At 50.6% G+C, this 27,517-nt stretch overlaps 12 protein-coding genes and 2 non-coding genes across 14 annotated transcripts; 10 read left to right on the top strand and 4 right to left on the bottom strand.

The window, feature by feature from the left end:
* Positions 1-231: 231 nt before the first annotated feature.
* Positions 232-3,034, bottom strand: BDV17DRAFT_8686 (uncharacterized protein). The gene is made up of 2 exons (XM_073765267.1): positions 1,769-3,034; positions 232-1,718 (listed from the first exon to the last, which is right to left on the bottom strand). Exons 1-2 carry the CDS (start codon positions 2,828-2,830, stop codon positions 414-416), a joined length of 2,367 nt encoding a protein of 788 aa, XP_073621331.1. The 5' UTR covers positions 2,831-3,034; the 3' UTR covers positions 232-413.
* A 148-nt stretch (positions 3,035-3,182) lies between these two features.
* BDV17DRAFT_8684 (coatomer subunit delta) lies at positions 3,183-5,216 on the top strand. The gene is made up of 4 exons (XM_073765265.1): positions 3,183-3,294; positions 3,354-3,797; positions 3,848-4,044; positions 4,108-5,216. Exons 1-4 carry the CDS (start codon positions 3,292-3,294, stop codon positions 5,012-5,014), a joined length of 1,551 nt encoding a protein of 516 aa, XP_073621330.1. The 5' UTR covers positions 3,183-3,291; the 3' UTR covers positions 5,015-5,216.
* A 170-nt stretch (positions 5,217-5,386) lies between these two features.
* Positions 5,387-5,458, top strand: BDV17DRAFT_t14. Its single transcript has one exon. It is a non-coding gene; the product is annotated as a tRNA-Ala (tRNA).
* Positions 5,411-7,663, bottom strand: BDV17DRAFT_249377 (uncharacterized protein). Its single transcript, XM_073756218.1, has 2 exons — positions 6,506-7,663; positions 5,411-6,438 (listed from the first exon to the last, which is right to left on the bottom strand). Exons 1-2 carry the CDS (start codon positions 7,398-7,400, stop codon positions 5,726-5,728), a joined length of 1,608 nt encoding a protein of 535 aa, XP_073621329.1. The 5' UTR covers positions 7,401-7,663; the 3' UTR covers positions 5,411-5,725.
* A 194-nt stretch (positions 7,664-7,857) lies between these two features.
* BDV17DRAFT_249375 (uncharacterized protein) lies at positions 7,858-8,577 on the top strand. Its single transcript, XM_073756217.1, has 2 exons — positions 7,858-7,889; positions 7,967-8,577. Exon 2 carries the CDS (start codon positions 8,080-8,082, stop codon positions 8,542-8,544), a length of 465 nt encoding a protein of 154 aa, XP_073621328.1. The 5' UTR covers positions 7,858-7,889; positions 7,967-8,079; the 3' UTR covers positions 8,545-8,577.
* On the top strand, positions 8,558-8,969 carry BDV17DRAFT_249374 (uncharacterized protein). The gene is made up of 2 exons (XM_073756216.1): positions 8,558-8,637; positions 8,696-8,969. Exons 1-2 carry the CDS (start codon positions 8,578-8,580, stop codon positions 8,897-8,899), a joined length of 264 nt encoding a protein of 87 aa, XP_073621327.1. The 5' UTR covers positions 8,558-8,577; the 3' UTR covers positions 8,900-8,969.
* Positions 8,970-9,113: 144 nt separating this feature from the next.
* BDV17DRAFT_286197 (uncharacterized protein) lies at positions 9,114-9,683 on the top strand (the record flags this gene model as incomplete). Its single annotated transcript, XM_073760854.1, has 2 exons — positions 9,114-9,413; positions 9,495-9,683. The coding sequence occupies 2 exons, from the start codon at positions 9,114-9,116 to the stop codon at positions 9,681-9,683; spliced, it is 489 nt and encodes a 162-aa protein (XP_073621326.1).
* Positions 9,684-10,185: 502 nt separating this feature from the next.
* BDV17DRAFT_8515 (uncharacterized protein) lies at positions 10,186-12,039 on the bottom strand. Its single transcript, XM_073765233.1, has one exon. It carries the CDS (start codon positions 11,655-11,657, stop codon positions 10,317-10,319), a length of 1,341 nt encoding a protein of 446 aa, XP_073621325.1. The 5' UTR covers positions 11,658-12,039; the 3' UTR covers positions 10,186-10,316.
* Positions 12,040-12,953: 914 nt separating this feature from the next.
* On the top strand, positions 12,954-14,893 carry BDV17DRAFT_8517 (fatty acid alpha-hydroxylase). Its single transcript, XM_073765234.1, has 5 exons — positions 12,954-13,456; positions 13,505-13,925; positions 13,977-14,225; positions 14,289-14,587; positions 14,741-14,893. Exons 1-4 carry the CDS (start codon positions 13,204-13,206, stop codon positions 14,440-14,442), a joined length of 1,077 nt encoding a protein of 358 aa, XP_073621324.1. The 5' UTR covers positions 12,954-13,203; the 3' UTR covers positions 14,443-14,587; positions 14,741-14,893.
* BDV17DRAFT_8589 (putative RNA splicing factor (Pad-1)) lies at positions 14,749-17,325 on the top strand. The gene is made up of 3 exons (XM_073765243.1): positions 14,749-15,916; positions 15,981-16,289; positions 16,350-17,325. The coding sequence occupies exons 1-3, from the start codon at positions 15,267-15,269 to the stop codon at positions 17,143-17,145; spliced, it is 1,755 nt and encodes a 584-aa protein (XP_073621323.1). The 5' UTR covers positions 14,749-15,266; the 3' UTR covers positions 17,146-17,325.
* A 582-nt stretch (positions 17,326-17,907) lies between these two features.
* Positions 17,908-20,220, top strand: BDV17DRAFT_8667 (uncharacterized protein). Its single transcript, XM_073765259.1, has 3 exons — positions 17,908-18,100; positions 18,185-19,289; positions 19,375-20,220. Exons 1-3 carry the CDS (start codon positions 18,098-18,100, stop codon positions 19,890-19,892), a joined length of 1,626 nt encoding a protein of 541 aa, XP_073621322.1. The 5' UTR covers positions 17,908-18,097; the 3' UTR covers positions 19,893-20,220.
* A 2,485-nt stretch (positions 20,221-22,705) lies between these two features.
* On the top strand, positions 22,706-23,910 carry BDV17DRAFT_286192 (Zn(II)2Cys6 transcription factor domain-containing protein; the record flags this gene model as incomplete). Its single annotated transcript, XM_073760853.1, has 3 exons — positions 22,706-23,073; positions 23,241-23,361; positions 23,422-23,910. 3 exons carry the CDS (start codon positions 22,706-22,708, stop codon positions 23,908-23,910), a joined length of 978 nt encoding a protein of 325 aa, XP_073621321.1.
* Positions 23,911-24,055: 145 nt separating this feature from the next.
* BDV17DRAFT_t15 lies at positions 24,056-24,127 on the top strand. The gene has a single exon. It is a non-coding gene; the product is annotated as a tRNA-Ala (tRNA).
* Positions 24,128-24,377: 250 nt separating this feature from the next.
* BDV17DRAFT_286191 (Zn(II)2Cys6 transcription factor domain-containing protein) lies at positions 24,378-25,439 on the bottom strand (the record flags this gene model as incomplete). Its single annotated transcript, XM_073760852.1, has 3 exons — positions 24,378-24,893; positions 24,955-25,069; positions 25,150-25,439. The coding sequence occupies 3 exons, from the start codon at positions 25,437-25,439 to the stop codon at positions 24,378-24,380; spliced, it is 921 nt and encodes a 306-aa protein (XP_073621320.1).
* Positions 25,440-27,517: the final 2,078 nt, after the last annotated feature.

Genomic DNA, 27,517 nt, shown 5'->3' with positions numbered 1-27,517 from the left:
GTAATTGAAAGGCATTTACGGGGACAAGAGCGAGAAGGCGTGGAAATCATTGTTTGGGGTGTTGATGGTACAAACCTAAATCGCTGGCCGCGACAGGGATGTCCGGCCAGATAGGAATCGAAGAAGCACCTATTCAAGACACTCTCTGCGATGAGAGGACGGTTAGTTCGTAGATACGTACCTAAGACTCTGGAAAAGTCGGCGGCGTGATGACCGTGTGATTGTCGCGTGTTACACTCAGAAACCTCCCATAATTGTCAACTCGGATCGATTCTCGGGCCTCATGGCCAGCATGAATGAAATGCTGGAGTCGTTAGATATCGAATCACTGGAAACCCAAGGCTCCGAGGAACATGTGCAAAGAACAGGGAATCAGTGCCGTATTCGATGAATCAAGATGAACCAAGATGAACTTATGAAGATCGAGATCGTTTGACCTCTGGGGTTGTGCTTTCAGGCAAATCATGTTCATCCTCAGGCTCACGCAAGCGCTTGCCAGAAACGTGATCAGTAGATGCGATATCTTGGTCTTCATCATGTTCGCTGAGGTCATCTTCGATGCCCAGGTCTAAGTAATCTTCTTCCTCAAACGGCAAGTCGGCTTTGTCGTCGTTCTCTGGGTGTAGAGAAAAGGCACCCTCACCCTCGGCTGTATCATCGACTTCACCGTGCTCGATTGCGTTGGAGGCTTCAATCTCATCCTTCGAATTGCTGAACTCTTCTGCCACGTTAGGTGAGTCATTTACCACGTCCTGGGCTTGGTGGGACTGCTCCGGCGAATATTCATCCAGAACAGGTTCTGCTGCCTTGGGGCTATCCTGGGGGACTTCGCTATCATCGACACCTTCATCATCCTGAGCAGTATCAGGCTTGATTTCTGTGTGTTGAGAAGCAGCAGGTTCGTTCTCCCTTAAGATTGGTTGCTCGTCGTATCCTGATTCTAGATCATGATATTCTTCCAGATGTTCCTCTCCTTGATGCTGAGCATAGTCCGTCAAGGGTTCATCCAGATTGTCAGCGGATCCAGTAGCAGGCAGAAGAGATCCATCCTCGGGATGAGCTTCACCATCGAATCTGTATTCCTCGTGATATTCATCCTCGTCTTCGTTTTTATCGTAGTCATCTTCGGCAATTTCTCCGGACTCTGGTCGCTCCTCGGATGCATCCGTTGAGGGTAACGGCTGAATTGTACCAGTGGATTCTGTGTTCTGCTCCTCTGAGTTATGAGTTGCGGCGTGGGGAGACTCGGCATCGACTGATGTAACATTTACGCCCTCCGGGTCGGCAGCCTCAATGGTGTGCTCGTCAATATCGACATTTTCAGAACTTCGGTTTGCTTGAGGCACCTGGTCGTCTTCCTGGGAATTGGATGCATCCTGGTCATGGGACGAAGGCTTCAGCTCGGGATCAGCTGGATCAGCTGTCTTTCCTTGATGATCCAAGGTGCCCTCATTCTCTTCTGGATACGATTTCTGGGCGAGGTCTTCATATTCTGCTGCATCTTCTGCATCGGGGTAAACTTCCCAAGCCTGAATTTCAGACAATCCCTTGCCTTCACTTGCAGCTAGCATAAGCTCCGACAGCTCCTCAGCAGCAGTTCTTTTCGTGGTAAGTGTGAGATATAGGGCCTCCGGTTCTTCAATGCCGTCGTTGTGGCAAAGCTGCAAATACACATCTACAATTTGTTTTAAGTTGAAACTGTATGTCTCACGCATGTCCTGTAATTTATTAGCAAATGATACCTTGGCAGGGACACTAGCGCACTGACCTCTGTTAGTTGGAAACCCAAGGCCTCAATATCAATGATTAGAACCTCATTATCCACGATGTGGCTTTGAAGGACTTCACGGCAAGCACCAAAGAGCGTTCCGAAGTTCTCGTAGGCAAACCCCTCATCTTCCAAGAAGAACGTCTCCGAGGAGTCCCCTTCCCTCGGGGGAAAAAGAGAGATTTCGTTTTGTTGATAATAAACTTTGACCGGATGGAGTGAGGTATCTTCAATCGATTCGTGATCTTGCTCGGCTTTCTGGACGCTCGACTCAGCAACGGATTGCTCTTTTTGTAAATCTACTTCCGTTTCCCCGCGGTCATCATTCGATGACTGAACCTTATCCAGGTCTCCGTCCTCTTGATCGGGCTTTTGCAGGTCCTCGGATGGTTCCTGGTGTTCACTATGCGTCGTCTGCGGCTCCGTTTGCGGTGTTTGTTCGTCTACTTCATTAGTATCCCTGGCGCTATCCTCCGGATGCCGAGGCTCCACGTGGGCTGTTTCTGATTCTTCGACCGGTTTTTTACCGTCCAGGTCGTCGGCAGCCTGCTCAGTAACCGGCGGGGGCTTGTTCTGAGTCTCGTCCAAATAATTGGTTCCCGCTTCGGGTTGGGGCTCAACGGGGCTTTCGTTGCTGATCTCAGGGGCTTTCTTTTCGCTTAGACTCTCCGCGCCTTCTTCATTGGTTGCGTGCTCAAAAGACGCAGGGACTTCGAGTTCAGATTCCGGAACAGGTGCATCGATGTCCTCATCATAGTCGTCTTCTAACATTTCCGCCTCGTAGGTCTTTGTTTCGTCGACGGTCTGGTCTGCTTCGGCGTAATCATCGGCGTCGACCATAGATGGCTCGGCTTCGTCATCAAGCATATCCTCATCTGGGGATCCATCGTGTTCACGGTCTATGTCGTGGGAGTTATCCATATCTTCATCCACAGCTGACATATCTCTATCTGGGTTTGAGGCCTGGTCCTCCATAACATCAATATCGATTTCAAAATCATCGGCGTGTCCCTGGTAAGGGGATGCCATTTCCATATTATCGTCCATCGACGGAACCTCCATGTTGGAAAATGGGAACGACGATGTAATTTGTCATGACCTGGAGAAAAGGCTGAAGGCGCGTTGAAAAATTTCTTGGCGGCGTTTCAGCCAGACATATGTTTGTCCCCGTGAACGCCCTTGAGTGAACAAGAAAAGTGTGAATTAACCGGTGAAAAGCGAAAATAGATATAGGGTCGTCGTCTCCTGCAGTGGCGGGAGGTAGCTGATGACTTTGTTCAACAGGAGTCGCTGGAAACGGTGTGTTTCGGGCAGGCTCAGTAGTAAGCGAGGGGATAGCGCAGTGCACGGGCCAACAGCGGCCGAAGAGAACAGCAAGACTCCAGCTCCTCGGCCGCCGGGGGAGTATCTACGTATCAGGCTTTCCCGGCGGAACACGTCGTCTCCCATTTCACAACCCCAATTGCCGGTTCTATTTGGATTCCGAAACTTTCCTTTGAGTCTCGTTCGTGACATTCGCGATCATGGTATGTGAAGTCAGCCCCTTTTACATGTCCACTCCTGCTCATAGGTCCGCACAATCCAGGTCGTTCTTGCAGCGTCAATATGCACCCGCGGGGGTAAAGCAGTGCTCTCGCGCCAATTCCGAGAAATTGCCCGCTCTAGAATCGAAGCCCTGCTTGCATCGTTCCCGAAACTCGCAGATTCCGGTACCCAGCACACGACCGTCGAGCAGGACAATGTCCGCTTCGTCTACCAGCCCCTCGACGAGCTATACATCGTTCTCATCACAAACCGCCAATCAAACATCCTACAAGATATCGACAGCCTTCACCTATTCGCACAAGTTACAACCAGCATCTGCAAGAGTCTAGACGAGCGGGAAATCCTGCGCAATGCGTTCGAACTGCTCAGCGCATATGACGAACTGGTGACCCTCGGGTATAGGGAGAACTTGTCGCTCTCTCAGATCAAGACCTTCCTGGAGATGGAGAGTCACGAAGAGCGGATTCAAGAGATTATCGAAAGGGTACGTTCTAACGTATGTTTTGCCTTGGACGGGTTGCTGACTTCTTGCAGAACAAAGAGCTTGAAGCCAGCGAGGAACGCAAGAGAAAGGCCAAGCAGCTGGAGATGCAACGAAAGGAAGCTGCCCGCAACTCTCGCAGCATTGCCCCTCGAACCCCTTCCTATCCCGTCTACACTCCCCCTTCGCGTCCTGCCGTACCCGACACCTACGACAGCTACGAAGCGGAAAAGAAGAAGACCTTCGCCAAGTATGTCTTGATTATCCTCCCCCCGAGGTAATACCGTCCCTCTAATAATATGTTCTCCGCTAGGCCGTTGCCCACCCGCGGTAAGGGAATGCAGCTGGGTAAGAAGTCGAAGACTACGGACATCTATGAGAAGGTTCGCGGTGATTTTGGCCCCGAGGCTGAAGAGGCGAGCCCCCTGGTCACACCGCAGGCATCAACCCCAGTCGCCGAAAGGGTGTCTTCCGGACGTCCTTCACTCTCTGCAGACCGAGAACCGATTCAGATCACCATTGCCGAAAGCATATCCGCTTCGCTCACTCGTGAAGGTGCGCTCAAATCCTTCGAGGTCAAGGGTGACCTCCAACTTCGTATCAGCGATCCTGCATTTACCAAGTTGAAACTTGACCTTCTCGCCAATCCCACCCACGGCGCGCAGTTCCGCACTCACCCAAATGTCGACAAGGCCGCGTTCAGCAATTCTTCTACCATTCAGCTGAAAGATACCTCGAAGAGGTTCCCAGCTAACAACTCAATCGGCGTTCTCCGTTGGCGCGTTGCAGGCGCGGGGTCTGACAACACTGACGTCCTTCCAATCACATTCACCGTTTGGGTCAACAAGGGCTCCGACTCAACCACAGTAACCGTCGAGTATGAGCTCACAGGCGCCGATAGCCTTCGAGACGTTGTCGTGACCATTCCCTATGGCACGTCAGAGCCCGCTGTCTCCAGTTTCGACGCTGTCTACGAGGTTTCCGGCGACAGCATCGACTGGAACATCGGAAACGTGGACGAGGAGAACGCTTCAGGTAGCTTCGAGTTCGAGTCAACGGGTGACGACGAGAACGAGTTCTTCCCTATGATTGTGCGGTTCGCCAAGCCTAGTCCGTTTGTCGAAGTCGACGTCACAGACATTTCGCTCATAGAGGAGGGAGAGAGCACGGGGTACTCCAAGGACGTCAAGAGCGTCGCGGAGAACTATACTATTGAATAATCTCTCTACCTTATCGGAGTTACCACTTACTAATGACGTTCGGCCCTTCGCCTTTTCTGTGTACGAGACTACTTCGGATTGCGTTAAGATTTGTTAGCAAACACTTCGTTCAAATGGTATATTATTCAATATAGATATCTTGATCGCTCCTTTGGGCTTCACGCAACCCTTTTTTGGTCAAAGATGCGATTCACGTTCAAATGTAAACCGAGCCCCAAGTGAATATATTTCCAGCCAGCCAGTTAGCTCAGTAAACTGTGTCGAACCCAATGAACAGTATAAACCAGACAAACAAATAATCGGCACCATCCCCCGCCCAGCAGATATCATCTTGACTCATATTGTCAAAATGGGAGCATTCTCTCATCTAATGGGGCTGTGGTTTAGTGGTATAATGTTCCCTTAGCATGGGAGAGGTCCTGGGTTCGATTCCCAGCTGCTCCAATTTTTGTTGAGCCCAACCACAGATCCACAGGTTCACTGGTAATAAAAAAACCCAAATGTGCAGCTGGAGGGGCTGCTCTCCAGGGGAAAGCCATAGGGTCTCATTTCAAAGGGGCTTATGTGAAGCAAGAGCACTGGATATGATATTCTATATTTGTTCGACCTTTGACGCATGTCTATAGTAAATATCTTAAGGGTATTGTGCATAGCGTCCTCTGTCTATATACTCGTGAACATTGTCCCCAAACACATCCAAGAATGCAAGTCTCAGGCTTCCCAATTTCTTCTCTTGGCAGTGAACAGCAACCGCGCATCTTCCTCGCGAAACTCCGCCGCAGGAGTCCCAGGTGACAAGCGCGGTACACCTGTGATCCTGGCCAGGCGAAGATCAATCACAAGTGCTCTACGATGAGAGCGATTGGCCCATGATCCTTGGATATGAGGCCATGCCAATCCGACCACACCCCTGTTTCCTTCTCCGCGCCAGCGATTCAGGTTCATGCCGAGAAGGCCTCGCTCGTCGCCGACGAAGCCCTCGATGCAATCCAGGGACGGGAGAAAGCGGCGTCGAATGCCGCAGGCCGTATGGTTGGAGTCGATTTGGTAGTCCGGGCATTGTTTGAGGAGGGAGATGATTGATGTGATATCGGCGGGGCGTTCCGCTTGGCCTTCTGGTTCAGCTTCTGTTTCGTCTATGTCTGGATCGAAGTCCGGGTCTATGAGAGTGGAACCGACGAAGATAGTCTTTGTGCGGAGGGAGAAGAAGCGGGTCATTTGGCCGAGGTGGAAGGTGTCGCAGGCGCTGGAGTTACCTAGGCCGCAGCGGCATTGGTATTGTCGAGATGTTGCTGCTGATGGAGTAGAAATGATGCCGGGCTTAGTGGCGGTAGTTACTTCGAGAGCGCCATAGATGCGAAGGAAGTGTGCTTGAAGATCGGTGATGGTGTTCAGAACGGACTGGCGGCGGTAGTAAAGCTCCTCTTGTACGAAGTCAGCGGGCTGTAGGCTGGTGGAAGTTAATTCTTGAGTCATTCTACAGGAGCATACCTTCAAGGCCGCCGGAAAAGAAGTGCCAAGGAAGAGTACCGGGTTCTGGGCGCTCTATACCATTGACCCAGAATCTTGACCCCATGACAATCAGGGTATGGGTAAGCATTTGTAGAATGACCCGGTCATTCAGAAAATTGGCTATGTAAATAGATTGCCGCACACGATCCTCATTTAGTTTTAGCATTGAGGAAGTAAATCTGGTCAATGGGAGCTTTGGCTTTCCTAGCGTATAACCGGACCGTCTAAGGGTATCCTGGATGAATTGAGGAGAGTTGAAGGCATCTGCTAGCTCAATCACACCAGCAACAAAAGATGGCCGTTGAGTCTTTACTTCTGCATCGAAATTTTCTTTCTCTTCTTCGTTGAAGGAATTGAAAGACAGTGCCCTGAGGAAAAAGCCAATAGTGTCTGGTCCAAGACGATGCGACAAGTAGTCATTTGGTAACCGTAAACTAGGAAAGCCATGCACTCCAGGTCTGAGACCTGAAGGCCCAGCAGCGTCTCCATTCGTCACAAGGCCTGCATGAGGGCCATGTGATTCTCTCTGTTTCATGAGAGCTCTACCCTCGGAAAACTTGTTGGGATCCAGAAGAGCCCGGAAGTAGGGACTATTTTCCCTTAATGTGTCACTGGAGACTACCCAGCGGTGGGTAAATGTGACACTTGGGTCCGTAAGTTTTGAGGCAACATACTCCAAAATAAGATCGCCATCTTCGACGATGACTTGCGCCTGGGGCTGAGAGAAGTCCTGACCCTGACCGTTTGTCATGGAAATTGGCGTCTTTGTTCCAGAGGATACTTGAGTTGCAGCTTCGCCATCGGAGAGTGATAAGTTCTGAAGCGAAGAATCAGTCGCTCTAGAAGATGGTAGAGGCGGGTAATCGGAGTCCATGGCCAATTTTCTGCTTTCTCATCCTACTCGGACTCATCGACTTGGATGAAGAACAGCGTTTTTCTCAGCTCGGAACAGAGCTCGGTATCGAAGAACATTTATGTGTAGTTCAAGGGTCATGGAGTCTCGGCTCACTCTGTGCAAGCGCCTCAATCGAGGCTGGACAAAAGAAGACAAGACGTTCAACCCAAGGGACCTTCAAATACTGTGGCAACATACATAGCATAGAGAGCAAGGACGCATACGAGCAAGCAGCGAAAAGGTCGTTTCTCATGAGAGAAGAAGAACTGGTAGCGGGGTGGATTGGCGTGCAGAAGGAAGTCGCCTCGAGGTCATGTGACTCTCGCTCCACCATATACTAAGTAGGTAGGTAATCGGGTCTCTACTCTCTACTGACCATGGTCGGACGAGACAGGCAGCACTGGAACAACGGCTTCAGAGATGGCAGAGCCAGGTACTGCCCTAGGCTGCGGTAGGCAGCAGTTACCTGTAAGGTCACGTCAACAGCGCATGGTTCCCAGAAGCATTCACAGCTAACCTTAAGCTCGCCCACTTCCATATAACAGTTTGTTCAACGTCAAAAGCAGTTTCCCGTCCAAATCCAGAGACGCTCCTCCCTTATTCAGTGTTCCACTCTCTTCTCTCTTTGTAAGGAAAGTGATTTTACTCCGTGGCCAAAATGCCGGATGCATTCGATCAAGCTTTGAGGAGCACTCTCAACAGGCTGAAAGACGGACAGAGTCATGGTAAACAGAGCCAAGATGACAAGGTATCAACCACTTCGTCCCTGTCTCAGACTGCCATACTGGAAAACTATCGTCAGCTGGAGAAGTATATCAAGAGTCCATTCGCATGTGGAGGCACCATAGCTATTACCGATAACCAAAAACACGACGGACCCAAAAAGCAAACCTCCCCCCCTGAGAACATCTTCTGGACCAAGCCTGGTTCTACTACGACAAAGCTAGTTCTGCCCCCTAAGGATGGAATTTCAGTGCTCCAGCAGCTTGTCAAGGACTGCGAACCGGCTACACTCGGCAGGGGACAGGAGGAGGTTCTTGAGAAAGAGGACCGCAAAGCAGGAAAGCTGGACCCTGAAGACTTTGCGACTACCTTCCATTCAGCGGACTTTGGGATTGTTTAGAAAATGAACCAGATTCTAGTCCCGAGCGTGAGCATGGAACTGGAGAACAGCCTGGGATTTCGGAAACTCCGTGTCGAGTTATGCAAGCTAAATGTATGATCCGAAGAAGCATTCATAGCAGGAAGGTTGCTAACCACTTTGTCATGAACAGGTATACTCAGGCCCGCCTGGTCTGTTTCGCAAACATGTGGACACTTGGCGCTCTGAGAGTCAGATTGGCTCGTTGATTATCTGCCTATCTTCGCGATTCAAAGGTGGGAAGTTCACTGTTCAGCATGCTGGACAAAGCTCTGAATTTGACTGGAGCCATCGAAGCGACTCTGCAATTCAGTGGGCCGCTTTCTATTGCGATTGAAGGCACGAAATCGAAACCATCACCGAGGGCGAGCGGATTACGTCGACGTAACGGAACGAATAAGGGCCACCGGATCCCCATCGAACTACGTTCTCCAGCCAAAGTCGTTACCTCTATATGGCTTCATGAAGGATCTTCTTTCCGAGCCAGGCTTCATGAAGTTTGGTAAGATCAACCATCCGCCGCCCCCCCAGATCGCTGGAATTTTCTAATCATGCGGATTGGATCACAGGGGGTTGTACTTGGATTCTATTGCTCTCATGCCTATCCTCACAATACCAAGCACGCGAAGGCTTTGCTTCCGCGAGGCCTAAAGGGGGGTGACCTGATGGTCTTCTTTGTACTCAAATGTCTCGGAGCCAAAGTCAAAGTCCTCCCTATTCTAGAAGAGTCTAACTATAGCTGGAGGTATCATTACGAAGATGGGCCCGATCAAAAAAAGCAAAGAGTGGGAAAACAACTCTACGAACACATAATTGGGGACGGCGCCGCCTGTGCGGAGGACAACCTTGCGGTAGGTAGATATTGGACACCGCGAGAGCAGCAGGGGAATGTCTAATTCAAAATGTACGAATACTAACCCAAGTATACATAGATACACTTTGAGGACTGGGATGCTTATGATGTCAGAAACGTCACCTGGATTTCTGAGCGCAAGCATGCAAAGAGAGCACTCGCATACCTTGGCTACGGCAATCAACCCTTTATTGACACGGTTTACTCATATGCTGCTGTTATCGCTGTCATACCGCCATTCGGTCAGCGGAAGATTGCTGGGAAGTGAACATTTGAGGAGGCTTCGTTGGACGCTGGGAAATGGAACGAGGTTGAAACAAGAACTGGCTACGAGACCAAAGAATTTCTAAAGGTGGCATTTGTTCAAAACCATTGCTAGTCTGCTAGATTGCGAAAGAATGGGACAAAGTCGCTTTTCTCGGAGCCTGGGGCTGAACGAAAGTATGGAGCGTAGTAATTGCACTAGGAACCGCGGGGCGTGGTCGATCTGCCACCGTTCATACTGTTGCCCTGGCCGCTGGTGAGAACGTCAAAAATAAGGATCGCTTCAAGTGTAATACGTCTAGGTTGTGATTGTCCTCGGTTCTCGCGGGTAGGCACAGAGTAGCAGTACGGATCAGCTACCTTTAAGGTTGGCATCTCAGAAGCAAGAGGGCGAGAGGGACAGAAACGTTATTATTTTGCGATGAATAGGGCTAGATTGATAGCGTTATCCAAGGGCCTTCAGAGGTTTGCCCAGAAGATCTAAAGGCTTAAATAAGACACAAAAATGAATAAGAGTAGTATATATATATTCTGAAGCTTGGTCTATGTATAAGTTCGAAATAAGGGACCGGAAGTAGACGTTGTTATATTATAGTCAAGGTTGTATAAGAAGAACGAGCAATTCGGGATGCTTCGATCAAGGTAGAGACACGAGGGGGATATGCAAAATTTCAGGTCTGCGGTGATCCGTCTTCGCTCCTAGTCGTGGCGTCGATTTCTTGCTGGCGAAAGCATCGCGGGCCTTCACGCCCTGTCGGACGAGCGTGTATAATCTGTGAGCGAGGGGGTTCAAGGAGTCTGGAATGTCTGTAGGCTCGTCCGGTCCTTGATCGTTTACCACGCCAAGCTTATGAGGGATGATCGAAATCAGTGCGAGGGACTGAGGAGGTGTATCTTCTGCGCCGTCGGAGAGCTGGTGCTGCTCGGTTGGTGTTAACGTATTGAGCAAGTCGTCAAAGTCGAGGACCTCCTCGGAATGCTGAGAGACAACGTGCCACGGCTCGCCGCACATGAAGCCCATGACGAAATCTTGGTTGGCGTATGCCGCGGCCATAGAGCTCTTGCGGTATTCGGATGTGAAGGCAGAGTCCACCCTGGATGGGAGGCAGAGGATCAGACCTCGGGCAAGGAGCGGAGGCGGAGGGAGGTCGGTGTCGATAGCAGGAGGCGGAGCCTCGCCGAAGTCCCAGACATCCTTGGTCTCATACGAGTCAAGTTCATTTAATGCATCGTTCGAGTCCTCGGTGTGCTGAGATATCGTCTGAGTGAGAGAGATGGTGGAGGCTTTCCGGGGAGGAAGGGCTAGCATGTTATCGCACTCCTCTGTGGCATATTGTGACGGCACACGTTGGTGGGTTGAATCGCCGTTCGTTTCAGGTCTCGATGAGTTGTTGGCGCTGAATCGACGGTCTGAACTGCTGTCCGCAGTGATCTCTGTCCTGATTGTCTGGACGGCGTCTGCGACAGCCTCTCTAGCAGCAGCCTTCAGCGCTGGAATCAGGATGTCCGCCGCTTGATTATTGATTGGCACTCCGGATGCCCAGGAGCTCGAAAGGTTGGCCCAAGAGGCGGGCTTCACCACCCCCTTGGTGTATTTCTTGCGGGTCAAATCGACCAAAACACTCCTGACCTCCCTCGACTCGGCCCTCTGTTGACCAACCACGCCGATGGTGGTGTTCAAAATTCGCCCACCTTCCCATATCAAGAATGCGTATTTCTTCGCCAGGGAAGTCAACTGACGGATGGTTTCGTCAGACCAGTCATCGATGATATCCGCCTGAACCTGGAGGAGCGTGATATAGGGGCCAACAAGCGATGCGAGGCGGAGAAGAGCGTCCGTGCTGGTGACGGTGTGAGACGGAGCCACGCAAACGGGTAGTCCGTATGGCAATCCTTTTTTGGCTTTGGCCAAGGATCGGATGTAGGCGATCAGACGATTTTCTGGGAGAGCAGATGTCCCTAGGCTGGAGGAATCCATCTGGGCGGCGGTATGAGGTTCGATTATGGTGTCTTATCGAAGCGTAGAGAAGGGCGGGGTCTGTAGCAGCCGATTCCTTTTCTTTAGCTCAAACAAAGGAAGAGAGTAGAAAGTTGAGAAGGGGGACAGCGAGAGATGTGGACGAGGATCTGGAACTGAGCTAGAGCAGGACAAAGCTGGCTAACTGATCCTGCGGGCTCTCCAGCTGCGGCCAAGGAGAGGGATTGACAGCTTGTCAGAAGAGATCCCCACTCGGCGTTGGCCCGTTCAGCGTTGTCAGTAGTCACTTCAGGCCAGTTTGGTGAACGAAGATGGTGCTAAAGACACAAAGGTGCATTATCATTTGAGACAAGTCTTATTCTTCGCGCAAGGCAGAACGACTCGACGGCAGGAAAAGTCCTCGAAGATGAGATAGAGACAAAGGAAGCAGGAGAAGACGAGGCCGAGGTGGATGACCCCTGGAGCTTATATAACTGGTCGGTCTCAACCGTCCTGATCATCCTGGATCTGGGTTCTGGATGTCAGGGTTTCCTGTCCAAAGTACGACGCCGCCTACCTTGATATTCCAGCATCTACCATTTACTTCTTTTGCACATTGCCTTTGCCTTACTTCAATAAATGATGGTGTTGTCCTTTACGACCAGTCTGTTGCCTTCCCCGCACTTCGCCTCCCAACTCACCAACAATCCGGTACTTACGGTGAAGAACCAAGAATAGTCGTCTACCGGGACGGTTCCGGACTAGGCTGCATAATGCTAGGGTAGTTAACCGCAGGGAGATCGCCCCCAAGGGCGTTCCAAGTTCCAGCTCTTGGGGAGGGCAAATGCAGTAGTTGTCGTGTTAGCCTCACTTTTGTCTGGCGCGGGTAAATGCCTAAAAGGCGCCATTAAACCATAATATCCATCGGGAGCACCAAAATGGTGGTCTGGACTTTTGAGATGCAAGCGCAGCAAGCCATATATAACATCAAGGACGAATGAGATATTGCCGTTCACAATGCATTCCATGCTACCGACTCCCTTACTTCGCCGACATCCGTGAGACATATGGCCCCATCAACCTTTGCCCATGCTTCCGCGGACTCAGGGGCTGTCCCAAACAGGACTAGCGCGCCGAGACTGGCCGGCGACGCCTGCACCTGATCCGCTCCCCAGACTCCGATGAACTTCAATGTTTGTGGCTCTCTGGTCCTTTCGCATGCTAGTTGAGAGGCTTTGACAGCGCGTTCGGCAACTAAAACCATCTCGTGGATTCTGCAGGTCTTCTTTCCGCACTACCTTCCGCGTGATTGGACAGTGTTCGATCGCCGGTGGCTGCAGCTGCTGAATAAATTCTTTCTCGGAGGCTGCGGAGCCCGTCCCTGAATATTATTTTTCGAGCTCACGCCACTCCCTATCAACCCATTTATTTCGCGCTCATCACCAGTGCAGCAGTGCCCGCCGCGATCTCTTTTTCGATCCATCTCGCGTCGTCCCGTTTGTCGTTTCCCTACAGTGAACAGATTCTCGATCCCATCGTCGATCCTCGGTCTATTTTCTAGCCGATCATGCCAGGAAGGACTCTGCCCACATTCACTCCCGCGGAGGTCGAGTCGCACAACAGCGCCAAATCCTGTTATGTGACTCTAGGCTCGAAGGTGTATGATATCACCTCTTTTGTCGAGGATCACCCAGGTGGCGGGGACTTGGTCCTTGAGTATGCTGGCAAAGATGTGACTGAGATTTTGCGGGATACGGTATCCCATGAACATTCCGAATCGGCGTACGAGATTCTGGAAGACAACTTGGTTGGATTCATTGGTACCGGATCGAGCTCGAAATCATCAAACGGGTCGTTGACGAATGGAGACGAGGCATCTCAGCCAGTGTACGCAAGTACCGGGTTGTCAACCGAAGAGGACCTCTCCAAGGAGACAGACTACACACAAGACTACCAGAAGCACAAGTTCTTGGATTTGAACAAGCCTCTCCTTATGCAGCTGTGGAAAAGTGGATTCAGCAAGGAATTCTACCTTGACCAGATTCATCGTCCACGCCACTACAAGGGCGGCGAATCCGCTCCTCTCTTTGGGAACTTCCTTGAGCCTCTCAGCAAGACTGCCTGGTATGTCGTACCGATTGTGTGGGTTCCTCCAGTCATCTACGGAACATGCCTCGGAGTCTCTGGGCTGGGAAATGCCTCTGCCGCCTCAGCTTATTGGATTTTTGGCTTCTTCCTTTGGAGCTTGATCGAATATCTGATGCATAGATTTCTGTTTCATATTGATAAGTACGGCTCAGCATCCTCCTATCTTTTTGGTGCACAACTAACCCTAACTAGGTTCCTTCCTGATAACCGAGTCGGGATTACCCTGCACTTCCTCCTTCACGGCATTCACCACTATCTGCCAATGGACAAGTACCGCCTCGTAATGCCACCAAGCTTATTCATTATCCTGGCGATCCCGTTCTGGAAGCTTGCACACACAGTCTTCTATTACAACTGGTATGCTGCTGTGCTCGCGTACAGCGGCGGAGTCTTCGGGTATATCTGCTATGATCTGACACATTATTTCCTTCACCACCGCAAGTGAGTAAACCAATTATCACAATGCTACGGCAATGATGGTCTGAATGCTAATGTCTGTTTCAGCCTTCCTTCTTACTACAAGCAGCTCAAGAGATACCACCTTCAGCACCACTTCGCTGATTTCGACAATGGGTTTGGTGTGACCAGCCGTTTCTGGGACTGGGTCTTTGGCACTGAGATCGAGCTTCCTCCTCCCAAGGTCTTGAAGACTCAGTAGATGTGGGCGCTTTTCTTGTTCTAGACCCCTTGGACCTGCCTATGGGTCAGTCTCGATTCTCAGAGACCCTCAAGATCCTCTTCATTTACGAGATAATGCTGTGATTGGATGCGTGGATGTTATTAATAATTGCTTGCGTTGAGTGGTAGTTCTTCCACTCGCTTTTTACGTCGTTCACCTATATGCATAGCTAATTTTTCCCTTGGTCAATGGCCTTGTTCTTCCTACCCTTGACCAACCCTCATTCCCACCTTCCATTACTACGACTGTACATGATTTGTTAATACATAATAACCAGCCAACTGCTACATGTTCCGGAGAGACATAATACTACTTCTAATATATAATCATGAAATTTCCACTACAAAAATGCAAGGCCGCCTTCTCAGATGCTAGGTAGTGCGTGCCCCTGTTCCATGGTTCGCTGAAGAAAAGGCAAAAGAGCCGGAGGCAAATGCCAAGCTGCACGTGACTGGATTATATATCGCACTACCTAAGGCTCATCAGGCTGGCTGCCGGCCATCTCATTCCTCATTTCCACTTCAACCACGAGGCTATTCAGCGCCCAGAGTCAGACTTTTATCGTCTTATCGCTCGCCGTCCGACCGTTTCCGACATCATCATCTTTGCTTGGAATCTCGACAAAATAGCAGAAAACAGGTCTGCAAAGACCTCGTCTGAAACAGAAGGGTTCGCAAAAGACACGCTTGAATCGTCTTCGCGCTCTAACGAAGCCAAAGTGATCTAATCCTCTCCACACGATCTCTGCTTTTCCTCCCATTTCGTCAAATTTTTGAACGAGGATTCTCAGCCCACATATCGCTATGTCAGGTCTCGACGTTGAAGCTCTCCTCGAGTCCACTGCCGCCTCCACAACCCAGGAGCGCGACGACCGCTCCAAGGCCGAAAATGGCGACCGACATGATGACCGTGATCGTTCACGCGAGATGGAACGCAAACGACGGGATCGCAGCCGCGACAGACGCCGCTCAAAGGATGCCGACGGAGATGATGACATGAAGAGCCCGAGAAGCGAACATGGCAGTGCTAACGGAAGCCATAGAAGTAGGAAGAGGAGCAGGAGCCGTGATAGCGACCGTCGCCGGGCTCGTCGCGGCCGTCATGACGATGACTACCGCTCATCAAATGGTGATTTCTACCGTGGTGGTGGACGCGCGCGCACCCGATCTCGTTCTCCTTATGATGACAGATACTACCGCCCCTCGGGTCGTTCCCGCCGAGACGAACGCGATGAAGAAAGACGCCCTCGACGCGAGCGCGAAACTCGCAAGCGCAGTGACTCTGGAGACAGAAGCCCAGAACTCAACGAAGACGAACGTGACAGACGCACCATCTTTGTGCAGCAACTTGCCGCACGACTGAGAACCAAGGAACTGATCGCTTTCTTTGAAAAGATCGGACCTGTGAAGGAAGCTCAAATCGTCAAGGATCGCGTTAGTGGAAGGTCTAAAGGGTGAGTCCTATACTTCTTTCTCATATCCTTTCGTTTGCTTGAGACTAACATGATTCAACTCTAGTGTCGGCTATGTCGAATTCAAAGACGAAAGCTCCGTTGCGCCCGCTATCCAGCTTACAGGACAGAAACTTCTAGGAATCCCAATCATTGCACAGTTGACTGAGGCCGAAAAGAACCGACAGGCTCGCAACACCGAGGCTAGCAGTGGCAACAAACACTCTGCACCCTTTCACAGGCTCTATGTGGGTAATATTCATTTCAGTATCGATGAGAATGACCTGCAGAGTGTCTTTGAGCCATTTGGCGAACTCGAATTCGTTCAGCTCCAGAAGGACGAAGGCGGAAGAAGCAGGGGCTATGGGTTTGTGCAGTAAGTTTAACACTGTTTTCGTGTGAATTGCATCTCAATTGCTAACTATGCTGCCTGCAGGTTCCGTGATCCCAATCAGGCTCGAGACGCATTGGAAAAGATGAACGGCTACGACCTAGGTGGTCGTGCCATCCGCGTTGGCCTTGGCAACGATAAGTTCACCCCTGAGAACACTCAACGTGTCCAGAGCCAAAGTTCCAGCCAAAGTAACTTCCAGGGCTCTATGTTCTCAGGCTCCGGCGGACGTGGTGTTCAAGCCGGAGGCACCAACAATTTCGATCGTGCAGGAGGACGTGACAATGAGAAAGGAACCGGTGCCAGTGCTCTGGATGATACCGATGTTGGCGGTGTGAACTTCAACAATTTCAGTAGAGACGCATTGATGAGGAAGCTTGCAAGAACAGATGAACCTGCTGAACCTTCTGCGGACGATAAGCAGCAGAAGATACTCCTGCCGAAGACTGAACCGAAGCCGCTCCCTGTCAACGTTAACATGGCGAGTCGTTGTGTTCTGCTCCGCAACATGTTTGATCCCGCTGAGTTCGTACACGCAGACCCCAAGTCTTCCATTACAGGTTTTGCTAACTCATATTACAGGGAAGAGGGTGAAGCCTGGATCAAAGAGCTGGAGGATGACGTCCGCGCTGAGTGCGAAGAAAAATATGGCCATGTTGTTCACATTGCACTAGATCCCAACTCCCAGGGCGACATCTACCTCAAGTTCGACCGCGTTACGGGCGGAGAGAACGCGATCAAAGGTCTCAACGGTCGATTCTTTGGCGGTAGACAAATCACTGCGCAGCCTGTCGTCGACGCCGTATACAGCAGCTTGTTTTCCCGGACCAAAGCGATCTGAGCCTCGCGCCGCCGTCATCACCCTTCACTGCCGCCTACCCAGCCTACCATAATATCTCCAGCAATGGTAGGTATCTATCTAATTTTTGTCTACCAGATGCGACTTGTGTGACCGCAGGACCTGCAAAACGCAAACTCTGTGAACCAGCCTTGTGTTTGAGAAGCGGTTCCAGCACCGTGCCCGGTTTTGTATGACACTACCCCTGGTAGGTGCTATTTTTCATCGACATCTCGCTCCTTACGGTTTCCTAAGGCCGAAAGGCTTGATGCGCAAATGATGTGTTTATAGGTATTTTATTCTATCTTTATCTTAGCGAGAATTAATCTTCTAGCCGGTTCTGATCGTACTGCATAATATTGATGTCGAGTATCTTGAAGACCGAAGTCCATGGTAATTTGTCAGGCCACCCACTCTTGAGCTTAAGTTTAATTCACTTAAAGACTTCGAGCCACCACTGTACGAAGTTGTGCTTTGGACTGGAAACACGTGGGGCATTGTACCACCTGAGATGGGTACCTGAGTTTCGCTCATTCGTGGCAAGATGTGAATTCACTGTAAACAGCTACTGTTAGTGACTCCTCTGATTCGAGATTGTCAAGGCAGTAACACAGCACATCGCACAGTGAATGTAGAAAGAAAAAAGGTGAAGGTAGCTCTGGTACCTGAAAGTAGGCATAGGTACTAGGTAGAAATGTGCACATGGGATAAACATAGTCTCAACAGCTGATGATCGGTCGTTCAATAGGCATAGGCGGGTAGCAGGAGGAGGAAGCTCTCTCTTGCAACTCCTCTTTCACTCACTCTACACTCGATCTTTCATCATCCTCTCTATTCTCCGTTTCTGTTTGACGCCCCCCGTTCAAACTAACTTGCTCCAATGCAATTCGCCTCTGCATCTCTTGATTTCTACTGAGCGTCCGTCAGCGTCGTCCAGTGTTATCCTGCTTTAGCGATGGTGAGTTGACAGTGACAATCCTGAACTTGTGTTTCCCCTCGTCCAACCGTCTCTTGTATCTAACGATCTATTTTGCGTATTCAGAGTCCAATCAGCCAATTTTCGTCCTCAGACATGGCGTCCGACACGGCAAGCTCAGCTCTCGGTAGCCCAGGTCTCAGCGTCCGCTACGACGAACACAATCACCAGCAGAGACATAACCGCAAGCTTGAGGAGCCTTCCAAAGAATCAGAAATCGAGCAACTCCGCCGCGAGCTGGAGGACTCCCGTCAACGCATCGAGCGCGACACTGGCCTCATCAATAACCTGTACGAAAAGCTCACCGAGCTGGAAGAACTCGTCAAGAAACAGAAGATCACGATCAGTACGCAGAGCAGAACGATCTCTGATCGTAGGGTGCTGAGGAAGAATCAGCAGCAGCAGCAGCAGTCGCAGTCGCAGTCCCCCATGTACCCAATGACGCCTAGTCATCACCACCATGTGCATCAGTGTCAGTACCCGGGCTCTGGCGCCTCGGGTGTCTCGTGCAGCAGTACCGGCACTTGTGTTGGTGGGGGGTTGTGCGCGATGCACAACAATTCTGCTGCGTCGCCCTTCGAGACTCAGGTTCCAGCTCAGGCACAGACTCCGCTGTCTGTCAAGTCGCTTGATCCCACTTCTTCGCAGTGCGGTACTGTGTTTGATCAGCCTCCTCCGAAGTTCGAGATCCCAATGGGAGCGCCGCATTCAACTCACAATTTCCTTGCTCCGCCTGGTACTGTCAAGAGAAAGGAGTCGATAGACATCTTCAGCCATATGGCTTCGTCTGCGACTACTGGCACGGCTCACGCGCTTTCAGCTTCTCCCCCCGGTGTCCTGGACTTACATAAAGAGATGGGAGACTTTTCAGCCCGGTTCCAGGCACTCATGCGCATGTCTGAGGTCTTTGGGCAGACTCATGCGAGCTTTCCCAACATCTATAATGATAGCCATATGGATAATCGTGTTAAGGATTACCTCATGGCAATGTCAAGCGGGTCGCGGACGTCCCATCTGCTCGAGGATGCAGCTACGAGAGGGTTCCTTGTTGCAAAGGCGATCAACTGGTATATTACTGAAAAGATCTTGAAAGTCGACGTTGTCATGGGCTTTGATGCCTCTGTTGATTCAGAGATCAAGCAGATTCAGGATCAAATTAAAGCCAGTGCTGGTAAGACCTCCTTTTATTAACCTCCCGTTCTCCCCTCTTCCCTCTTCTAAACCCTCCGGGCCTACTAAACTGCCTGACTGACTAGCTGGCTTACTCCAAGGGATCCCCCTTATCCGCCACCTCATGCTCACGGCAATAACAACCCACGTGTCCAGCCTCTCCAAACACCCAGCATTCGCCGAGTTCACCACCCAACAAATAACCCACCATCTAACCGAACTCTGGCCATACATCGCCCCTCTCGGCCACGACACACACCAGAACAGTCACAGTCACAGTCCAAACTCAATGTGGACCGACTTCCACTCCATCGTGTCTGAAGCCCACGCCCTCGCAATAGACATGTTCTCCGTCCCTCTCGAATACCGGTTCGAATATCCCGAGGCCGAGCCATTCGACCCGCTGACCATGATCAATCGCGATCCCTACGTCCATTGTGATCCGCAGTTACTGAAGAATAGCCCCGAGACTAGAGTCCGGCTGGGCGTTACGCCTATTGTGAGAATTAGGGATAGTTCGGGGGGTGCGGCGAACGTGCATCTGATGTACTTGGGGCATGTGCTGTTGAAGCAGCCGCCAAAGAAGCAGGGGTCTGTGGTTTAAATGGCTGGTGGTTTCTTGTCTTCTTTCTCTCGGTTCGTCAAAGCAATAAGTTTAATTGTATTCTGTCCTGGGCTAGGGCTATTGCTACCAGGTTTTTGTGCTGACTGCGTTTTTTGATTGTGATGGATGTGAGAAAAGACTACTGCTTTCTGTTCTCGTCTTTGATTTCTTCTTGATTGTCTTTCTCCCCTCTCGTCGCCCATCGCTCTTCTCCCTTGTCTTCTTCCGTCTTTCTCTCTGCTCTGTGCCAGCGATCTGTTACTTACGTACTCTATCACTCGGGATGTAAAACTAAATACGGAAAAAATAAAAAATCGACGGATCACATAGAACTTCCAGAGCTCACTGTAGCGCCATTTATGTTTCCGCGGAATGCTTGCAAGGTGAGATCACCTTCGGCGCTCTTTCTAGAATGGAACTGTTATCTCAACCATGTTCCGTGCAAACCTGACCGCGCTATATCGCAGTGGGCCTTATAGCAGGTTAGGTATACGACTCGTCTCCCTGTATTCACAGCTCCAGAAGAAGGAGATCTCGGTCGAGATGCTCTTCCACTCAATTCCTATGACAGAGAACAACGGCCCTAGTAGGACCCTACCCTGTCCCTGTCCCTAACGATAATATTGACCCAGGGCACGTATTAATTCTTGTCAAAGATAGTACCCAAGGACCGGACATGGTTAAAGGGTCTTTCAAAAAAGTTTAGTATTTGGTATAAAAGCCATGGGTACTTCAACTGAGACAATATGTATAAGGTAGTATAGTGCGGAAAAAACCGGTCGCGCGGAACATGGTCAAACTCAACCTAAATATCAGTTCCCTTCTTGGGGAACTTGGATGCCATTAAGTTTTTCTCTCGGAGTCATCGGATCTTTGTTGCGCTGGTTCTGTTTCCGCATAACTAACATCCAAGTTACTGTCGCAGACACCAACCACTTTCTCCTAAACAAACACTATCTACCTCAAGAACCAAACACAGAATACCCTCGTCCGTTAGGTACATACCCACAATAAACACCGCACGTCCTCAGGATACAGCAGCACCCGGACCCGGACCACCACTCGTCCCTGACAACGTGCATGATATCCAGCTGTTCAGCCTACTTGACAGTCTTGCACACGAACTCAACTATCTCAGGCGTGAAATCAATGCACTCAGGCATAGACATGGTTACAACGAACGAGTCGAGGCGCTTGAGACCACTTTCCCCAAAGGCTTCCTGCGGCTACGAGAAGGAGAGCTATCGCGATAGCTGGAGCTTCGTCCGAAGTACCCAACGCGGACACGATGATTGAAGTGCACGAGAATACAGAGACTGGCTGGTTGATCTGAATGGCATGTAATGTAACGGGAAGTGATTGCGTCTAAGAGAGGCTACCTACTGGGGTACGCCGCGCTATGGAAACTGGACGAGCAGCCGAATCATACCAAGATCAGTCTCGGTTATCACTACCTTTGTATGCACCTACCTACCTCGAGGTGCCCAGAGCAGAGCAGAGGGGTAGCCAAGGACAAGAACTCGAATGACAGAAGAGTTTGAATTAAGGGAAAAGGAGAGAAAAGGAAAAATGGTTGAGAAAGCCAACATTCCGTCAAATTTTAGTTAGCACTTTTTCAACCAGTCCGACCAAGGCTGCCTTGTTACCCTACCCCCGTGGGAATCTCTGGTATGGTGTGCTTGACACCCATGGAGCTGAGGGTTGGGAAAACCTACCTTTGGCACGAGACTTTCTTCACTTCTCTCCAACATGAACCCTAATTCTTTGCTCGCCTGCAATTTGCCGCCAGATCCTAAGACCAGAAATTTTTGGGGTTTCAAATGCCGCTGCTATGTGATAGTAAGTAGTGTGACGTTCTAAACACATCAAAGCGGCCTTGTCGGGTTCCATAGCAATAGCCCTACCTATGTTAGTGGTAATGAAAACAGATTGGACGTTACTACCCTCACTACCTGGTTAACTGAATTTTAGGTACTGCATACTATTTCCCTGGCTAGATCTTCTTACTCAAGGTGCTTTCGCTTTCTGTGGCTGCATCCCACACAGACACAGCTAGGTGTGCTTCTGGCTTGCCTTGTTCGGATACCTTTATGCCATTGAGCCTGCCATCGTCTTGGAAGCTTTATCTCCAAGCCGCACGGCAGATATACTGATGCCCTGGGTACTGAAAGAGGCGGATCTAGACCGTAGTAGACGCATCCAGATATCTCCCGCCCCACTGGAACCCAAGACTCACGATCGGAAGGCTAGCCAGGTTAGGTTCTGACCTTGCTGAACCACTGTTGGAAGGCTCAGCTGCTCTTGTTCCTGCCGAAGAAGCACTGATAACCTTGGTTGGTGATGCCGCTCTGAGCCCGCCAGGCACATTTACAGATTCTGATTCAGTACAGATGACACCCTGTGGATATGCTATCCGAGTCAACATGCAATCCCATGGACTGAGGAAGTCTAAAGTCAAAGCTTGACATGTATGGCCAACCAGATTGTACGAGCCTGCGACAGTGAGTCAGTATAGTTCAGTGTTGTAACTCAATGTACCGCACTACCGATGCGATGGGAAGGGGTGAGTACCATTTTTCTGCCTATTAAAGGACGTTGCTTGTACCCCGCCTCTGCTCTCTTCTCAACTTGCTGACCTTTTTGATATCTTCAGTTCACCAGAATGTTGTGCTCTCTTGCTACCTAGCTCCTAAGAACCTACGGTCTACCCTAATATCTTTGCTTGACTATTGTCACTGTCACTGTTAATGTCAGTCACTGTCACTCACTCCTTACTCCTTACTCCTTTTGTCCGTACCTAATCGCTCTCGAAAATGTCCCACTACATACCATCCATCAACGCCAACACCAACGTCGGCGCCCGGGTCCCTTTCCAGACCCCTCTCCAGGTCCAAGCCGAGACCAACCAGGCCTACCCCCGCGTTCCACCTCTCGCTGCCTTCTCCAACACCGAAGACCCAAACCACCCCAGAAAAATGGCCATCGCCAAACTGGGCACCAACGGCAACCCCAACATCAGCCAGCCCCCAAGGAAGCATCGCAGACACGTCTCCCGCGCCTGCGAGCCATGCCGCACGAAGAAGACCAAGTGCACGGGCGAGCGCGACAGCAAGTGCCAGAATTGCAAGTTGTATAAGATTAACTGTTTCTTTACCGATGGAAAGAGGGAGAGGTCTAAGAAGTATGTATCTTCTGCTTCGCTCCTTACCTACCTTTGCTTTTCCCTGTCAATGTCTCTGTCTCTTCCTCTGTCTCAGCCTGACAGACCTGACCTGACCTGACTTGACTTGTCTTCATTCGACTCGACTTGTCCTGTCTTGTCTTGACCTGCTAAAGTCAACCTTCTAGACAGCTAGAAGACCTCAAGCAGAGAAACGAACAACTTGAGATCGCATTCAACCAGCTTGCTCAGCACCTAAACACGAGCCCCGAGGCGCTGATGGAGCAAGGCCTCCGGAGTTGGAACTCGGTAAGCACTGGCCTTCTCTCTGTCTACTATGTTGCTCCGGGTTTGACGTCTCGAAACTAGGCACCAGTATCTCCCGTTGAGAGTAATGATACCGATACCGATACGCATAGCCCTAAGCGGGCGCGACTTAGCGAGACGAGCTCGAAGACAGACAATGTCGCCGTGAAGGAGGAGGTCGATGCTATTTCCGCTGCTGGTAGCAGTGCCAATTTTGGTGCTGGTTCAGTTGCTGGTGTCGGTGTTGGCGCGTTTGCTTATGTGGACGGAGTGCCTATCAGCAGGGGACGGAACGACTTCCACGACTACATTGATCTCGCGGGTGCGGCAGGGACCATAAACCCGGCCTCTGTCTCTGTCTCCGTCTCTGTCTCTGTCTCTGGGCCGGAACCCGGATTGTCGCAGTTAGGCTCGAGCGCACCCACCCCGGCCACAACTGCCGAGATGGCCCCGGCTCGCAGTGGCTATGGTTATAATGTTCTGAACACGGAGGAAGAGCAGGAACTCCCATTCTTCGGCAACGTGCTCTGGGCTATGCCTGGAACGTCCTAGGTCCACAAAAATCTTTTTCTCTTGAGCCCCCTTCAACGCTATGAACAGAGGGACTGGCGGGTGCTTTACAAAGTGGTCTCGAGAATTTACCTAGTATTATTGCTAACGAACATAATACCGTAAAATTCACTTCCTTTCATCCAATGGGGCTGTGGTTTAGTGGTATAATGTTCCCTTAGCATGGGAGAGGTCCTGGGTTCGATTCCCAGCTGCTCCATTCTTTTTGGTTTTTTGCTCCCTTTCCGCTCAAGTAATGGAACGTCGCCTTGATGGAGGACGGCTACCAAGTATCTCTTTCTGGCTGTAGGGATGGTGTCCTAGAGTCGTGTAGGGCACCGCCTAATACTGCTTCAATGCCCGTGGATTAAACCGTAATCAGATTATCAGAGTCAGTAGCAATTTGGGGATTAGGTAACTTTGCACTACCAAAGAAAAGAACAAAATGAACGAAACCAAGGAACAACATATTAGAAATCATAAGAACGACCACAGTTGGGGTTCATGCCCTCGTATTGCTGGGAGTCATTGTTCATGCCCTGGTATTGCCGAGACTCGTTGTTCATGCCCTCTTGATGCTGGGAGTCATTATTCATCTGTACTAGATACTCGTCCATGGCCGTGTATTCTTCAACCAGGAAGCTGTCGAGACTGGCTGCATAAGACGGGTAGCTGGCATCAGTGGACTGGATATCGGCACCAGTAGTCGGGATATTGCCACCAGTAGTCGGAACATTGCCATTGATATACGAAAAGCTGGCATTGGAAGTGAAAGGAGGCCCAAGATTGACTCCAGCAGAAAAAGATGAAAAGGTGGTGCCGCTCGACGCCGATTGCCCCAGAGGCTCCGGGACTGCCTCGTCGAGCTGGTCGCCTTGGGGGTTACCGGCATCTCCGCTACTGGCGCTGCTACCCGGAGTCGAGGGCGTTTCGCTGGGCTTTCTCTTTTTGTAGCTGTCAGCATTGTCAACTGCAGCGCCACCGTCCTACTCTTAGATTAGTGGAGGTCCGCAAGGATGACGAGGAAAGTGAATGGTGACTCCGTACATGGTTCCGAAGTCCCTGGCGTCGCAACTCCTCAACGCTGAGGCCAAAATCATCGGCCAGCCGCTGTTCGATTATCTCGTGCTCCTCGTTCTTGCGCTTGAGATCTTCAAACTGTCTAGGGTGGTTATGCCGCTGTTAGTATATAATCGTTTCAGCCCTACGCCGACTGTACGTTAGGTCCTCACGAGAACGTACTTCTTAGTCTTCTCCCTCTTGCCATCGGTATAAAAACATCGCACGTTATTCGCGCCGCAGTTATGGCACCCGCCTCTTTCCCCAGTGCACTTGGTTTTTCTCTGCCTGCATGGTTCGCAGGCTCGGGGGACGTGCCTGCGGTGCGTGCGCCTGGGTTGCGAGTTGCTCGGCATGCCGTCGTGTCCTAGAGGTAGTCTCGCAATGGGCACCCTTCCGTCAGGGCCGGGGCAATAGACGGGGTTCTCATCAGGCTGTTGTCCGCTGGGAATGTTGGGGTCGTAATAAGACATGGTCAAAGGAGGTAGACCGTAAAGCAAGTTCAGCTAGAGAGGGAGGTGAGATTGGGTACTCTCAACAGGCGCGGTTCGAGAAGCATACCTAAAGGAATGTTTGGGTGTGGAAACTAGATGAATTGATAACGATGCTGCACTTTGATAGATGTGCAAATTATAGTCCAAGGAGTGTTAGCAAAAGATAGCAATGCTACTGCCGAGTAGTTGGCGAAAGGATGCAGGCTGTGTGCTGTCCTTGACCTGGGGACATCAAGGTATCGCCGGAGAGAAAGGGAAAGAACAAGTCAATTTATATAGTAAGGAGCTACCCCACAACAACGTCATGCATCTTGCACAACCTTTCTAGCAATTTCGTGGTGTCTTCAAATCTCTCATCGCTCTTTGTGGCTTGTTAAACAGAGTGGTATGGTCTTTGGAACTAGACCGTTGCTGTCATTGTTCGCGCTTTAAAGTTTGTCGTTATAGAGGTGGGACTGCTTTGACTTTGCTGTTGAGTGGGTTCTTGCGGAATTGATAGCCGCATATCTGGCCAGACTTATTGCCTTTCATCTAATTTTGAGCCCGGTCAGGCCTGACACTATGACCGTCCTATGCCCTGGATGATAACCAGGAGTGCCAGGGCTCTATCAGCTAGTGGTGAGCTCGATCATATACTTAGTAACTTGGGCAAATGACGCAGGCCCTTTACACCTTTCACGGGTGTAAAGCATGACTACACTGCAGCTGGCAAGGTAGTAGCCTAAAAGAGATGGGGTAATCTTCTGAGTAATAGAGCCGAGTAAAGTTTGTTCTCTGCCTATCTAGGTAGTCACCTGCAACGCTCAAGATTGTCGGAAATACTTCCGCAGCCAGCCAAGAGCAACTGTACCCCGGGCCGAGGTGGTCCGCTCAATGTTTGAACCTAAGCGACCTGTAGAGTATAGTCGGGTCCGGTAGGATATAGTCACATCATGGTCCGATCCAGGGCACGCGGGTAGATTTCCAAGAAGTGGAACTAATCAGGCATTCGTATGAGCACTAGACCTAGCCCTGGTGATGTAAGGCAGCTATTGGTGAGTCTGTCCATTACTTTTGTCCCTGCTAAGATATGCTTTAGTGCGGATCCGGAAAGCATGGTGTATAAGGAAAGGCGGACAGGCAGAGACACCCCATCGCTCTATCCTACATGGTAGAAGAACCTCAGGAGGCGGCAGCATCGTAGGATGGAAGTAGCTCCTGGGCGTCCCACGCTAGCATTGGTTGCGCCTTCCTTTGAATTGAGGAGCATACTACATAGAAAAAACGATCTATCGGGCATTTTTGCAGCAGGAATCCTAAATAGCCCATGTGAGAAGGACGGTTCCAAGGAACAGCCCACCTGCAAGGCTATTGTACCTACTTACAGGAGGACGCCATGGTACGGGGAAGCTCATGAGGCTGGAAGGAGCAGCCCACCTTGACGTCTGCCCCACAGGATGATCCCATGCTGCCTAGGAATGAGTGGTTACTATCCAGACTTGGAACCTTAACAGGAAGGAGTGATCTAATACAGGTGCTTATGTCCATAATGCCCGTCATGTCTGTCACACCTACCACAATGACACGGGGGCTAGCTAGAGCGACGAAGTTTCAAATGATTCTATCATGCTACTAGATTGAGGCAAGTTCTTACCTGATGGCTGGCTACCTACTAATATCTATTGTACTCGAGGTATTTACGGCACGAAGCCTAATGAGCGACGGCATACCCTGCTCTGCGTGTCCCTCGGTGATTGTGTCAGTGGCCGTGCGTTTATATGTGTACTTCAACCTGCCCGGGGTGATAAGAGGCAGGGGACGAGTTTGATTCGTCTGCGCCTATCTATGTTTTTATATGGATGCTGGGATTATATCACTGGGGGAGTAAATCTATTATGGTTAGAAGAAATATTGAGACCTTTCTTACCCTTGTCAATTGCTTCTTATTTGCCTGGGATCTTGGTCGCAGTGGCTGAGGATGGAAATATATCTACCCACCCCCGAGCCGAGCAACAGAAGGGGTCACTCGGGCTGCTTCCTCCACGGGCTCGTCTGTTTCTTCTCTAGTGTATCTGTAG

The sequence above is a fragment of the Aspergillus undulatus genome, assembly GCF_047715775.1.
Source record: "Aspergillus undulatus strain CBS 261.88 unplaced genomic scaffold BDV17scaffold_1, whole genome shotgun sequence".
Taxonomy (NCBI): Eukaryota; Fungi; Ascomycota; class Eurotiomycetes; order Eurotiales; family Aspergillaceae; genus Aspergillus; species Aspergillus undulatus.
Note: the sequence above shows the minus strand (reverse complement) of the source record. Positions and strands in the feature narration are given on the sequence as shown.